The sequence below is a fragment of the Gossypium arboreum genome, chromosome 5 (genome assembly GCF_025698485.1).
Source record: "Gossypium arboreum isolate Shixiya-1 chromosome 5, ASM2569848v2, whole genome shotgun sequence".
NCBI lineage: Eukaryota > Viridiplantae > Streptophyta > Magnoliopsida > Malvales > Malvaceae > Gossypium > Gossypium arboreum.
In genome coordinates this window covers 90,237,023-90,251,206 of record NC_069074.1, presented here as the reverse complement: position 1 = coordinate 90,251,206, position 14,184 = coordinate 90,237,023, and the positions used below count along the sequence as shown (strand labels likewise).

The 14,184-nt window shown below is 27.8% G+C and overlaps 1 protein-coding gene across 1 annotated transcript; it reads left to right on the top strand.

Moving 5' to 3' along the window:
• The first annotated feature begins 6,716 nt into the window (after nt 1-6,716).
• Nucleotides 6,717-13,941, top strand: LOC108451119 (probable disease resistance protein At4g27220). The gene is made up of 6 exons (XM_053027902.1): nt 6,717-7,034; nt 7,202-7,267; nt 7,449-9,401; nt 10,845-11,526; nt 12,179-12,378; nt 12,803-13,941. The coding sequence occupies exons 3-6, from the start codon at nt 7,462-7,464 to the stop codon at nt 12,822-12,824; spliced, it is 2,844 nt and encodes a 947-aa protein (XP_052883862.1). The 5' UTR covers nt 6,717-7,034; nt 7,202-7,267; nt 7,449-7,461; the 3' UTR covers nt 12,825-13,941.
• The last annotated feature ends 243 nt before the right edge of the window (nt 13,942-14,184 follow it).

Genomic DNA, 14,184 nt, shown 5'->3' with positions numbered 1-14,184 from the left:
TTTATAATGTTTGGCAATGCCAACAATGTTCGAAATTGACCCGCATGAGTTGAAACGCTGGCAATTAATTTTGTTTTTGAATTTCATCACCTACTTGCTCAACTTGACAGGATTAAAAAAGTTCTTTCATCGATCAAAACCAGAATTTTCAAAGCTATATCGAATCAGCTGATTGGATGGTAAATCAATTCGGAGATATAAGTTGAACTGATTGACTCGGACCAATACAAATAAGTTGAACCAAGCTAAAAAAAAAAACCTAGTTGAACCAATTCTCACCATTTTTTTAATTTAATTTTTATGAAATTTTAATATTTTTAATTTTATATAAGGAAAATAATATTTTATCTTTTTGCTACAATACAATTTTGAAGCGGTTACTTTTTTTTTTTAAATAGACTTAACGATTTGTCTAACAATAGAGGTCTCAACCTGAGGAAAATTAAGGTAGCACTTGTGACTAAAAATATTTAGATACAAAATGGAAAAAAAATATAGAGTCTATGTACCAATTTAAGGGTTAAACCTTTTAAAAAAATAGATTTAATGGTTTGAGTGAATTTTTACTAACAAAGTTTGAAAATACTTTTTTCTTGAAAAATAAAATAAAATAAAAAATCTCAAAACATTTTAACAAATCAAAAAATATGGAAAGTCATATAAAATTCCCAAAATTTAAAACCATATACTTCTCTTCTTAAAAAAATACAAAATATATAGAAAATAATTTTTTTAAAAATCAGAAAAATCTTAAAAATAAAAAAATATGGAATGTTTTAAAACTTTCCAAAATTTTAAAAGTATACTTTTGTTTTATAAATACATAAAATTTAAAAAAAAAACTTTCAATTTTTTTTTTTTTTTGGAGATAAGTATGGAAGAGTCACTACAACAAAACATATTAAAGGTGATAGATGACTTAAGATGTGTCGGGTTGCGTCTTCTTAAATTGGCTCACATCAATATGTAGAGATGCACATAAGTAGTGTCTCCTTAGGTAGGCACTGAAGAGATATTACCACAGCGCGTCTCCTTAGGCCTAACTTAAGGAGACACTTCTGTCCCGTCTCCTTGGAACTAATTAAGTAATGGAGACACTATGTCGCATCTCTCTGGATTACCTATGGAGACGTTTTCTCGTGTCTCCTAAGTTGTCAATTGTAGAGATGTCAATCATTATCGTTGTAGGTCTCTAAATTGTTTTGCACAACTTAAACACCAAAATGTTCTGTTCTTTCTTTCTTCGTAAGTCTCTTGAATCTTGATTTTTTTCTTCCAATGTCAATCTCTCACTCTCCCTAATTTTTGCTTCCTTACAAATTCATGATTTTGGAGTAAAGACAATGATATGTCCATCTTCACTATCTTGAAAACTTATCCATCCATAAGATTTCAAATTCACTTATATCAAGTTTAAGGGGTTATTTACTTTTATGTATATTATTCAAAATATCCACTACATGAATGAATTTGTGATATAAGTATTTCATCTGTACGTATACAAATAATGAATAAGTTTGTTATTTGAACATGCACCTTATATATTCACTGAATGGCCAAGTCACTGTATTTTTTATGATTTCACATTTTGGACAAAAGTTGGATTGATGCTCCCAGATTCAGCATGGTTTACATGAATAGAATAACTTTGTTCATTGAATATGCCACCAAGAACAACACAAACAGCCATAACATATATTTTTCGTGCAAGAAGTGCTCTAATAGAGTTCTCCTCCGTCCTGAAGTTGTACATAATCATCTTCGTCTATATAGTTTTGTGAAGGGATATAAGAGAAAGAGATGGATTTTTCATCGCAAAACTTTTGGGTCAATTTTGCCATCGAATTCCTACAATATGACAAATCATACAAATAAAAATATTCATGATTGAAGTGACAACTCTAGTTATTATAATAAAATTTATTATTTAGCTGACGTTAAAGATATTCAGATTTTCGATTTTGATGACATCTTTTAATTAGAAAGAGCCTTAGAAAAATATTTTATGTATCACTTATGACATTTAACTACAATGTATAATATCAATATCAACCGATGAGTTAAACATATTCAAAATAATAGTATTGTAGATAGCAAAGCTATTGAAGATTTGAAGTGATCAGTTATCTTTAGCACTATAAATAAATATCATAATTTCTTTTTAAATAAAATAATCAACCAAAACCATTTTTCAATAATTTTTTTCTTTCTAATGTTTAGCTTTTCTTAATGCTTATCTTTTGAATTTAAAAGCTTCCTTCATCATTGTGTTTCTTTCAACAATTATTTTATTCTAAAATAAAAATAAAAAAGTGAAACCAAGAGCTCATAAAGTAGATGTTTTGGTCTTCCACTAATTAATGATATTTTCAAATAAAATAACTCCGAAAAGTTTAAAAAGTAAGACTTATGAAATTCTATATATAATTTAAATAATTAAAATTTATTATCAATTTTCTTATTATGTGTAAGTTGTGTATTTAACTTTTATTCTTTAATTTAATTAATTTTTGTTCTTAATTTTTAAAATTTAAATTTTAATCATGATCGAGACGAAGTCAAAAATTTTTTTTGGGGGCGGATTTATTTTAATTTTTATAGTTTATATATTTATAATTTGTAAATGATTAAATCAATTTTTATAATTTTAGGGGGTCAAAGTGTAATTTTACCTTTACTAATTAAAATTTTTAAAATTTTAAGGGCCTAAAATTACATTTTAGGGGGACCGGGGCCCATGCCAGCTCCCCTGACTTCGCCCCTGATCATGATCAAATGGTAATTGTTAAATTCATTAGGTTAAGTTATCCTATTTCTACAAGGGTTAATGCACTATTTGTTTCCCAAAGTTTCACTCAATTATCATTTTGGTATCAACTCCCCCCCCCCCCATTGGTATATCCATTAGTCAAACAATTAAGTCTATTTAAAAAAGGTTTAACCACAAATTATTACCTAAACAATACTCTTTTTTCCTCAAGTTGGTACATAAATTGTTCTTTTGTTACCCATTTAACACCAAATTGTTATATCTGTTAAAAAAATTAAATCAATTATAAAAAGTCACATCATATAAACTTAAAAAATAATAAATTTTAATTCTTTTATTTTCTTTTACATTGTTTCTCTCTCTTTTATTTTTTTATTGCTTTATAATGTTTGGCAATGCCAACAATGTTCGAAATTGACCGACATGAGTTGAATTGCTTGGCAATTAATTTTGTTTTTGAACTTCATCACCTGCTTGCTTGACCTAACAGGATCGAAAAAGTTCTTTCATTGATCAAAACCAGTATTTTCAAAACTATATTGAATCAGTTGATTGGATAGGAAATCAATTTAGAAATAGAAGTTAAACCAAATATTGACTCGCAGATCAATACAAATAAGTTGACTCGCGAATCAATACAATAGTTATTGGGGAAGTACTTTATTTTTGCTACCGAAATGTGGGGAATATTGGATGGTTTGACCCTACTTCAGAAGCAATGTTATGATCATGTAATCATCCAATTAAACAACCTTGAAATGGTTAAAGTTGTCTGCGATCGAAAGTCATCCGAATCAAGTATTTCACTTATAAGGTGAATTTAGCAATTTTTATCACATAATGATCACATAATGACAAGTGGCACGTATGGTACACTCCTAGATAGAATAATTAGATAGTAAATTTTTTTACAAAAATAACTTTTTGTGGATAAGAGTTATGCCTTTTTAACGTCCCTTAGATATGCAGAAAATTTTAGAAAATGATACAACAAGGGAAATTTTTGCCCCGAAAACTTGTATGTAACCTCTCTACTCTTAGTATGTTATCTACACCAATGTATATATATATATCAGCTTTTAAAACTTGAAACATAGAAGATTAAATTTGAGGGAATTGGAATAGAAAAATTAAATTCATAAAAAATTAAATTCATAATGTACAATGTCAAATTACATAATTGGACCTGAAATCAATTCATCAACAATGTGCGTCCCACTAGCGAAAGTGGTGAAGAATCTTGATGCGTAATTATTCATCATAAAAATATTAAAAAATAACGTCAATAATTCATGAACAAAGCCTGTCCCGCTGCGAAAGTGGTAAAGAAACCGACAATCTCGATAAGTAATTCTTCACTGTTCTTTTATATTCTATTATTTGAGGACAGCAAAGAAAAGTAAACTCAAATCAATGGTGTGAACTAACCATTTAACCACTTTAAATATCCTAATATTTGTTCTGCTCTAATCACATGACTTAACCACCATTATTCCTCTTTGGATTTTTTAAATTTATTTTAAATTTTATAATATTTTTATTGAGAGATATCAATTTGTTAATCTTTAAAATTAAGTAGAGATTAAAAAATATTTTCATTAATCTATTATTTAAAATATTCGAATTATTTAAATTATTTAAATTACAAAAGTTTAATTTAATTCAAACTCAAAATTCAATTATAAGTAATCAATATAACAACTTTGAAATTTGGAGCATCAATCAAATTGCAACCAATTTTCTATTTTCATATTAACCCTTAACGTGTGGTATTTCACCTCATTACATGTTTTGTATAATTTATCATAATAGTTAAATTTAAAATATTATTATCTGTGATTTTTTTATTTTTAAAGTTTATAAATTTAAATAAATTTTTACGCATCAATAATTAGCATTTTGTATGTTAATGTAATGATGATTTTATCTTGCCATACATTAATTAACCTCATATTTCGTTTAATATAATAATTCTATTTTATTTTATTTTTAATGATGTGGTTGAAATGATTGTTTCACAAGTTGACTATAGAATCTTATTTAAAATTTATTAATTATTTTAATTTTAATCATGTATTAAATAAGTTTCGCATTTTTATTCACAACTCAATTTAGAATTCATATCAATTTGGAAAAATTAGGGTATGTTGAGTTCAAGAAAAAAATAGGAATTTAGGTTAAAATTTTCTCATATATAAGTCTAAACATGCATAAGATCTAAAGACTGTCACTTTTTATGTAATTAAATTATTTAAGAAGAAGATAAATTTATTTTAATTACTTGTTTATATTTATAGATAGAATACAACCTGGTTTCAAAATCAATTATGAGAAGATTGTGTTTGGAAAACGCAACGAAAAATAGGTTTAAAATAGGTTTAAAATAGGTTTAAGGGAAAAATTAAAGTTTAAAATTTTTTTACAAGAATTTGGTTGTGTATTCAAAAGTAATAAACACTTAATCAAAATTTGTACCTTTTCGAATGGGATGAACGCTTCAATCGAGTAGTTTTCTCCGCTATCCTCAAGCTCATGTCTACTGAGTTTGAGCTTACTTCGAATCAGAAAAAATTTCCACAAAATTACCAATGGGGCAAGTGAATTAATTTAACTTGAGTTATCATTCTTCCAACGAGTAAATCTATGTCTTTACCCATGGAGTCAATTGCTTCGATAGTCAAGACTCCTCATCTCCTTAATTGAAATTATAAACGACTTAATAATCCTTTTAAGTATTTGAATCAAATACTCACTTTGATTATTTTATGAAATTATAGACTAGTTTAGACTACTACTGAAGTAAGTTGTCTTTTTTATAATGTAAACATTTTTACAGTGTCACTTATTATCAGTTTGAACTTAGAGAATTAATGAGCTAACATTTGTTTGTCACAATTTCACTATATATGTAAAACATGAAAGACAGAAACACAAAAAATATAATAATGAAATTAACTTTATTTATTTATTCATTGTTTAAATACATAGAAAACAGTTACATGTTTACTATAATATGAGTACATTTCCCAACAAATTGGGGATAGAGATTGCTTGGGATTGAACCCAAGCTCTCATGTCTACAACCTAAGACTCTTGCCACTAAGCTAAGAGATTATTGGCAATTTATAATATTTTATTAAAACGCTTAAAAGACTGATTTTTTTGTCAATTCGATGGAGAAACTTTCAATTTGTTCTATCCTTCATTTAAAGATAGCAACTAATTGATATGTCTAATATATTAAATTAAAAATGATTTGCATTTTATTAAAAAAATTCATTAGTGAAGTTTGAAATAATAAAAGTTTAACCAATAAGTTAAAATTTTATTTTATTTTATGATTTATGTATCATTCATATCGTTTTAAATTAATTTTTGGAAAATTCACTGTTGTCCTTTTAATAATGTTTTTTTTCAGAATTCAGACTTGAATTATTCTTTTAAAAGTGTAATATATGTTACTACTACACTTAACACTTACGAAAAAATCATAAATTTATTTTAATTTATTACATTACAAGTTATTTATGCACTGAGATAAATAAATGTATAACATTAATTTATTGTTAATTTAATAAAAGTAATCAATTTAAAATTTTAGATTAGTCAAAATTTCACGATTGGTCATAATAAAATAAATAAAATAAAAGGCATTTTATTTGAATAAAGTCATATATAATATATTATCAACTTTTATTAACAATAATTTAATTATACATTAAAGTGTATATAAAATGTTATAATATTCAATAACAAAAAGCAGCTTTATATATTTTACTTCAATAAAAACTTCAATTTTAACGGTAATTAAAATAAATAAAAGTAATTAATATTTTTACTAAAATATAAAATATAAAAATGAATTATACATTAACAAAGACATTGACTTTAATGGTAATAAAATAATAATTATTTTATTTTAATAAAGAAAAGAATGAATAATATAAATGTATGAACAACAATTTGTTTTATGAATTAAAAAAAAAAGTAGAGTGTTTAATTGTGAATAACAAATGATGAAGAAAAACATTTTAAAGATAAACCAACGACTTCCCATTCTTCTTTCCTCATCCCAAGTGTTTTTTGCTTTCAAATTCTCAAATCTGTGTTTCTCATCAATTCTACTCTTTGTTTTTCAGTTTTCACATTTTCTTCTATTCTGTCTGTCAATTAAGGAGAAAAAAAAACACACACTTTCTTTTATTTCTTCTTACCTTGATTTCCACTTCGCAAAAGGAACAGCGCAGAAGATAGTTCAGTGAAGGTAAGTTTGAGGAACTGCTCCTCATGAAACTTCATCTTCCTTGCTATATATTTTCATCTTTTTGTTGAATGCCAATTAGTTTGCATTTGAGTGGATCTCCGTTTTATTTATTGGCCTTCTCAATTTTCTATTAACTGCACTAAATCAACTCCTTTGATCTTTTACAGCTACAATCTACTACTTATTTCTCTGAAGCTCTATTTACTTTCTGGTATTCACAGACAGAAAGAGAGGTAATTTCTACCTTCTTCAATAATAATATCTTTGGTTTAGAATAATAATTACAGCTTCTTAATTGGTAGCTTCCACTCCATTTTTTACTACAAATACTGATTTTATTTGTCACAATTGCTTTTATTTCTCTTTATGTTAATCTTCTTACTAATAACTGAAGTTTTTGTTCAACCTCATCAGACTATCAACAAAAATGGCCGAAAATGTTGCCCCTCCTGCTGTCGAAATTGTGACAAACCAGGCAAAGGAGTACGCATCACCTTATCTCCGTTACTTTTTCTGTTATGGAGAGATTGTTGAAGATTTCAAGAATCAACGAAAGGCACTTAAATTGAGGAAACAGAGGGTGGACACTTGTGTCGATGAGGCTAAAAGGCAAATTCAGGTCATCTATGATGACGTTGAGGACTGGCTTAGAAGTGCTGAGCAAGAACTGGAAGAAACCCAGAACTTGGAAGATGAAATAGATCGCATCAAGTGTTTCAAATGGTGCCCTCAATGGGGCTGGCGATATTGCTTAAGTAAGAAACTGGCAGAGAAGACTCCTATTATCTCTAAACTTTTTGAGACTTCGAACTTTGCACAGGTGGGCTACCGTCGTTCTCTTCAAGGAATAGAGTTCATCAAATCCACGGATTTCATGGACTCTGAATCTTCAAAATCAGCTTTCAACCAGATCTTGGAGGCTATAAAAGCTGTCAACATAATCGGACTGTACGGAATGCCAGGAGTTGGTAAGACAACTTTAGCCAAAGAAGTTGGGAGGCATGCTCGAGAAAAAAAGCTCTTTGATAAAGTTGTGATGTTTACTATGTCCCAAAATCCAGACATCAACAAAATTCAACATAAAGTTGCAGCGATGTTTGATTTAAAATTTCAAACAGATATCGAAGACACAAGAGCAGAAGAGTTGTGGATGAGATTGAAAGCTGAGAAGGACATCCTCATAATTGTCGACGACCTCTGGGAAGAATTCAAATTGGAGAGTATCGGAATTCCATTCGGTGATGACCACAAGGGTTGTAAAATTCTTCTGACTACACGTCAACAGCAAGTCTGCAGTAAAATGAAGTGTCAGAAGGAAATTCAACTTGGCATCTTATCCAAAGACGAAGCATGGGTTTTATTTCGAGATCAAGCTGGTTTAGATGATGACTGTTCCTCCTTGAATGAGGTAGCCAAAGAGGTTGCTGGTGAATGCAAGGGATTGCCTCTTGCAATTGTTACCGTGGCAAAAGCTCTAAAAGGTGAGAGTTTAGGTGGGTGGAAAGCCGCAAACCAGAGATTCAAGGACTCAAGACATTTGGATAATGAAGAAGTTCTCGGAGGTGTCCTCAAGCCTCTTAAGCTTAGCTACGATTATTTGAAGAAAGGCAATAACCAAATGACGGGAAATGACATCCAAATGTGTTTCTTACTGTGTTCCCTTTTTCCTGAAGATTTTGAAATTCCTATTGAGTTATTGATTATGTGCGGAATTGGAGTAGGATTGTTCCCTAATGTTTACTGGATTGAAGATAAAAGGAATGAAATTGGTATAGCTCTAAAAAAACTCCAAAAATCTGGCCTGTTATTGGAAACTGATGATACAGAAAGGATAAGAATGCATGATGTGGTTAGAGATTTTGCTCATTGGCTAACATCAACCAAAGAAAATAGGTTTATGGTAAAAGATAAGTTGGAAAAATGGCCTGATATGGTTGAAAGTTATGAAAGTTATACTGCAATCGCTTTATGGAATTGTAGTAGTAACATAAAATTTCCTGACAAAGTGGAATTTTCAAAGCTCAAGACTTTGTTTCTTGGGGGGGAGGATTGGAATGATTTACTAGTGATTTCCAGTACATTTTTTGAAGAAATGAAAGCCCTTCAAGTTCTATATCTCAAACGTTTCTCACTAAAAGGATTCCATTCCTTACCAAATCTTAAAACTTTGTGGTGTGAGGATTGCAAGCTGGAAAACTTCTCATCCTCATTGACAAATATCATGAGAAGCCTTGAGATTCTTGCATTGGTTGACACTCCGATTGATGAGATAAGTGAAGAATTAGTGAAATTGTCCACACTGAAATATTTACGGCTTTCTAGTTTTGGAATTACAGAAATGGAAATTCCGCCCAAGTTGGTATCAAGGTAAGAGTGCATCATATTTAATAATCTTTTTATTATCATATTTGACATTATTTATTTTCCTATTAATTACTTTAATAGGTTTTATTTATTTATTTATTTGAGAATACTAGTTTTAACAGGTGAAGATATCACAATATATATTTCAAATAGTCAAACGCAATAAATATTAACAAACAACTTAATAAATTAAGGTATAATGAAAAGTTTAGTCCTTAACATTTACATCATTGATCAATTTAGTCTTTATTCAATTTTAGTTAAATTTAATTATGAGCCTTTTCAAAAGAGTTAAATTTGAGCAACAACCTTTTAAAAATGTTGAATTGTTTTTTAACGAAAATACTAAGTAAAATGTTAAGTTTTTAAGCATGAAAACCCCTATGACAATCTATATTTACTTCATGCTATATATATATATATATATATAATTTTATGATTTTTTATATTTTTGAATATCAAATTTTTATTTTTTAAATATTTTTATAAATTTTAAATTATTTGTTGACTTGACAAATAAGATAAATAGTGTAATGTCTACACGTGGATTGATATAAATTTTCAATAAAGACTTAAATTTTCAATAAAACATCAAGATAAAATAGTTGATTTTCTTACAATCAGATATTTTAATATATATATATATATTATGGATAAAAAGCAATAAAGAATGAATAATTTAAAATTTATCAATGTAAACATAAAATAATATTTGATATATTATTAATTAATCATAATACATCATATTATTAATTAATCATAACACATCACTATCATTTGATAAAATAAATAAATATTGGAAGACTTATAAATAAATAATATTTATCAAAAAATTATTTCTAAATTCAATAAATGTTTTAACTAGGATTTCTAAATTTATTGAAAAATTAATTAAGATACGATAATGGAGCATTTTAACATATACATTGTGTTTGTTATATTACGATAATGGAGCATTTTAACATTTAGATTGTGTTTGTTATATTAAAACTCAAACTTTTTTAGAACACAAAATATTATAAACCTAAAATTCATTAATGATTTATAAATTTTCATCAATGTTTGAATTTTTTTCTCATCTTTATTAATATTTCATATTCATCTAGAATTTTAAAAAAACTTATAACTTTTAAAATCATTTTTAATTTGAAAAAGAAACTCTCCATGTAGCTCTAATTTTCATGTCACATAATTTTGTTTTGTCAGCTTCAGAAAGATTATCTACATTTTCATGCTTTTGAAAAGGAAAACGTGTACCATATATATTATATTTTAGTCACATAATCAATTTTATATGATTTAATTTTTTGCAAAAAATAAAATTTGTGCTTTTAAACACACAAAAAAAAATGACTCACATGAGATTTTGTTTTTAAACCCCCAAGGAATATGTATTGTGTCACATAATTTAACAATTAATACTACTTTTTTTTATGAATATAATAGGTTGACGTTACTGCAAGAGTTACATGTGGCATGCTACAACAATATCAATTTATTGGAGTTGAACTCATTGTCTCGTTTAACTGCACTATCACTTCTCCTTTTTACTAATCAATTTCCTCAAGAAGATTTTGTATTCCCTAAACTACAGAGGTACAATATAGTTGTAGATGATTATGTTAGCTATTGGATGGAGCTAACCATTAGAAAATTGGCAATTAAAAACTTCTCATCCTCATTGAGTGCATTTAACAATTTATTTTGCAATGTGGAAATGTTGGAGTTAGATAATGTTAGTGGACTGAAGAACATTGTGCCAAGCATAGGAAAAAAGGTACTAAATGAGTTGACTTCTCTGGAGCTTCTTTATTGCTATGATATGGAATTTTTGACTGATATAACAAGAGATCAAGGGCCAACTAATGCGTTCTCTAATTTGGTGAAATTAAATATAGATAACATGGTTTCTTTGAAAGGGTTGTGCTATGGTCTTTCTCCATCTCATCATGCAATTGCTAGCTTCGCAAGACTAAAGGTTGTGAGAATTCAATTTTGCAATAAACTGAAGACAATCTTCTCACTTTACCTTGCTCAGAGTATGTTGTGTATAGAAGAGCTCTACATATGTTACTGCGATGGAGTAGAGCAAGTAATTGGTTTTGCCCAGGAAGAAGAAATTATTAAGGTAGAGATACCTATTCTCCTCAATCATTTTGTTAATCTAGCTAACTATTTTTGCTTTTTGATAGCATTTTTCTTATAGGGATGAAAACAATATGAGAAAACTAAAGACCAACGTGAATTTCACCTTTTGTTTAATTTATAATTAGGTTTTAATATTTTTATAATATAATAACAAATATTTTACATTAATGAAAATATCTTAGACAAGAATATTTTTAAATTTTTAAAGAAAAAATAAATTGAATCTACCTTATTGAAAGAAATTCAATTTAACTAAACCGTTGTAACCTCTGGCTGTTCAAGAGCCATGCTACTTTTGTTCCAACCTATTAATTGTATACTAAAAAAATGAATGTTTTATATTTTATCTTGTTATAATTGTGAGTTATTAAATTCTAAAGTTGAATGTGTATTCAAGTTTAATATATAATTAATCTGTCTAACCAATTTGTAAGTCTTTCAGTTAATATATATTTTATATTATTATAATTGTGATTTATTAAATTCTAAAGTTAAATGTGTATTCGAGTTTAATATATAGTTAACTTGTCTAATCAAGTCTTTCAATTAATAATTTATCTTTATATTGATATGCTCAGTTCTTTATTATATTAAATAAATAACTTATTAATATATGTGTTTGAAATATGCAGAATGACTCTCGTCTTTGTTGCTGCCCCAAATTGAGAATTCTTGATATATACGGTTGCAGAAGTTTAAAATATGTTTGTGCAAACACTTCGACTCAAGGGCTTCAATCATTGGAATCTGTCACCATAAGTGATTGTCCTCAACTTATGCAAATATTCAAGATGGAACAAAATGAGAATGGGCAAGATGTTGTGGTTCTCAGGTACTTTTGTATTTAAAAGTTTTAAGATTAACAAAAATTTGAAAAAAAATTTAACATAAACCTTTTATATAACAATTATTAAAAAATATAAAAAAGTTATAATTTAAAATTTAACTTACAATTAGATAACAATTATATAATTTTAAATTTAGTACATCAAATTAATTTATAAATTTTTATTATCAAATACTATAATATTCATATTTTAAATAATTCTCGTATAAATATAGATAGAAAAAATTAAAATAGAGAAATATTATATATTTATTTTCTATTGATGTTACACTTTAATATATTTATTTATATTTTATTTTATGTAATATGATAATGATTATTTAAATTATGTTTTATAAATGATATGCTTCAATTTTATTTAAAGAAATATATTTTGTATAATATCTAAATATTTGCTTCATTCATGCAGAACCATTGCTGGCCAAATTTGAAAACTTTTTGGATAACTATTCTCATGCTTCATTGTACAAGCTCCGCTCTTAGTGGTATTATTTAGATTATTTGCATTTTGTATATGGATTTTGACACTGTAGCAAAACAGTAAATCGATATGTTGTTTAATATATGCGATAATCTATTCTACTAATTTTATACTTAGTTTGTAAGTGAACTCCATTGTTCACTCTTTAAATAAAAATGTCAAATCAAGAAATGGCCTCTAATGTTTTTATAACATTTATTGGCATTTCTGTGTGTATGCAGGACTTGATTCTTAGTAACGTGAGAACCATATGGAAAACTGATATGTCTGAATTGAATGAAGATTGTATAGTAGTAGGGAATCATGAAAAGGTATTTTAAGTTCAATGTGGGTACTCATTCTCAAGGATAAAAGAATTGTACTTGGGGAATTTATTTGAAGCTCGGATTATATGGAAATGTTTTGCTCAAGTTGTAACCCTTGAGAACCTTTCAACTTTAGAGCTAACAGATTGCAAGAAGTTAAGATATATATTTTCACCTAGGATGGCTCGTAGTTTATTACATTTGGTGAATCTTTCCATCGATGGGTATGAAGAAATAGAACGACTCATTTTAGCCAATGATCAAATTTCTTCTTCTTCATCATCAAATGCTGGCCTCCAACCTATCAGCTTTCTAAATTTGACAAAGATCACTTTTACAAAATGTGAAATTTTGAATAGTCTCTTTCCTTTTGGATCTATCCATGTTCTTCCAAAACTTGAATGTCTCATAGTTGAAAGGAACTCTAAACTGGAAGAAGTATTTGAATTAGAAGATGAAGTGGAAGTGGTAGCTGAAGAGCAGACGAAATTTGATAAATTAGGAAAGTTATCACTTGAAGAACTACCGAGCCTCATTCACTTCAGTCCCAAAGGATATCATTTTGTATTGTCAACATTGGAAGATTTGAAAGTAAGAGATTGTGTAACACCCCAAACCCGGCCCAAAAGTTACGACCGAATCTGGCGTGTCACATTGAAGTGTTTTTCGAAAACCATGTTTTCATTGAAAACCCTTCTTGATGTTTAGAAACTTTTACCGTTTAAACTTGTATAAAACTTTAGCCTTATTTTTTTTCCAAAACGTGATTCATTGTAATAATCAAAACATTGTTAACAACCTTGTAAAATCTTATGGGAAACTTTGAAAACTTGTAAACCTTTGTAGTGGTAGAATCATGTTATTTTAAAAAAACAGTTAAGTATCAGACCTTCTTTGTCATGGCTTAAAGTGAATGGATACTACGCACCAGGTAGGATTCAAGAAAGGAGGAGGTGAGTCAATTAGACTGCTTAAGTACCTAGCTCTTCCATGATCCAATCCTAG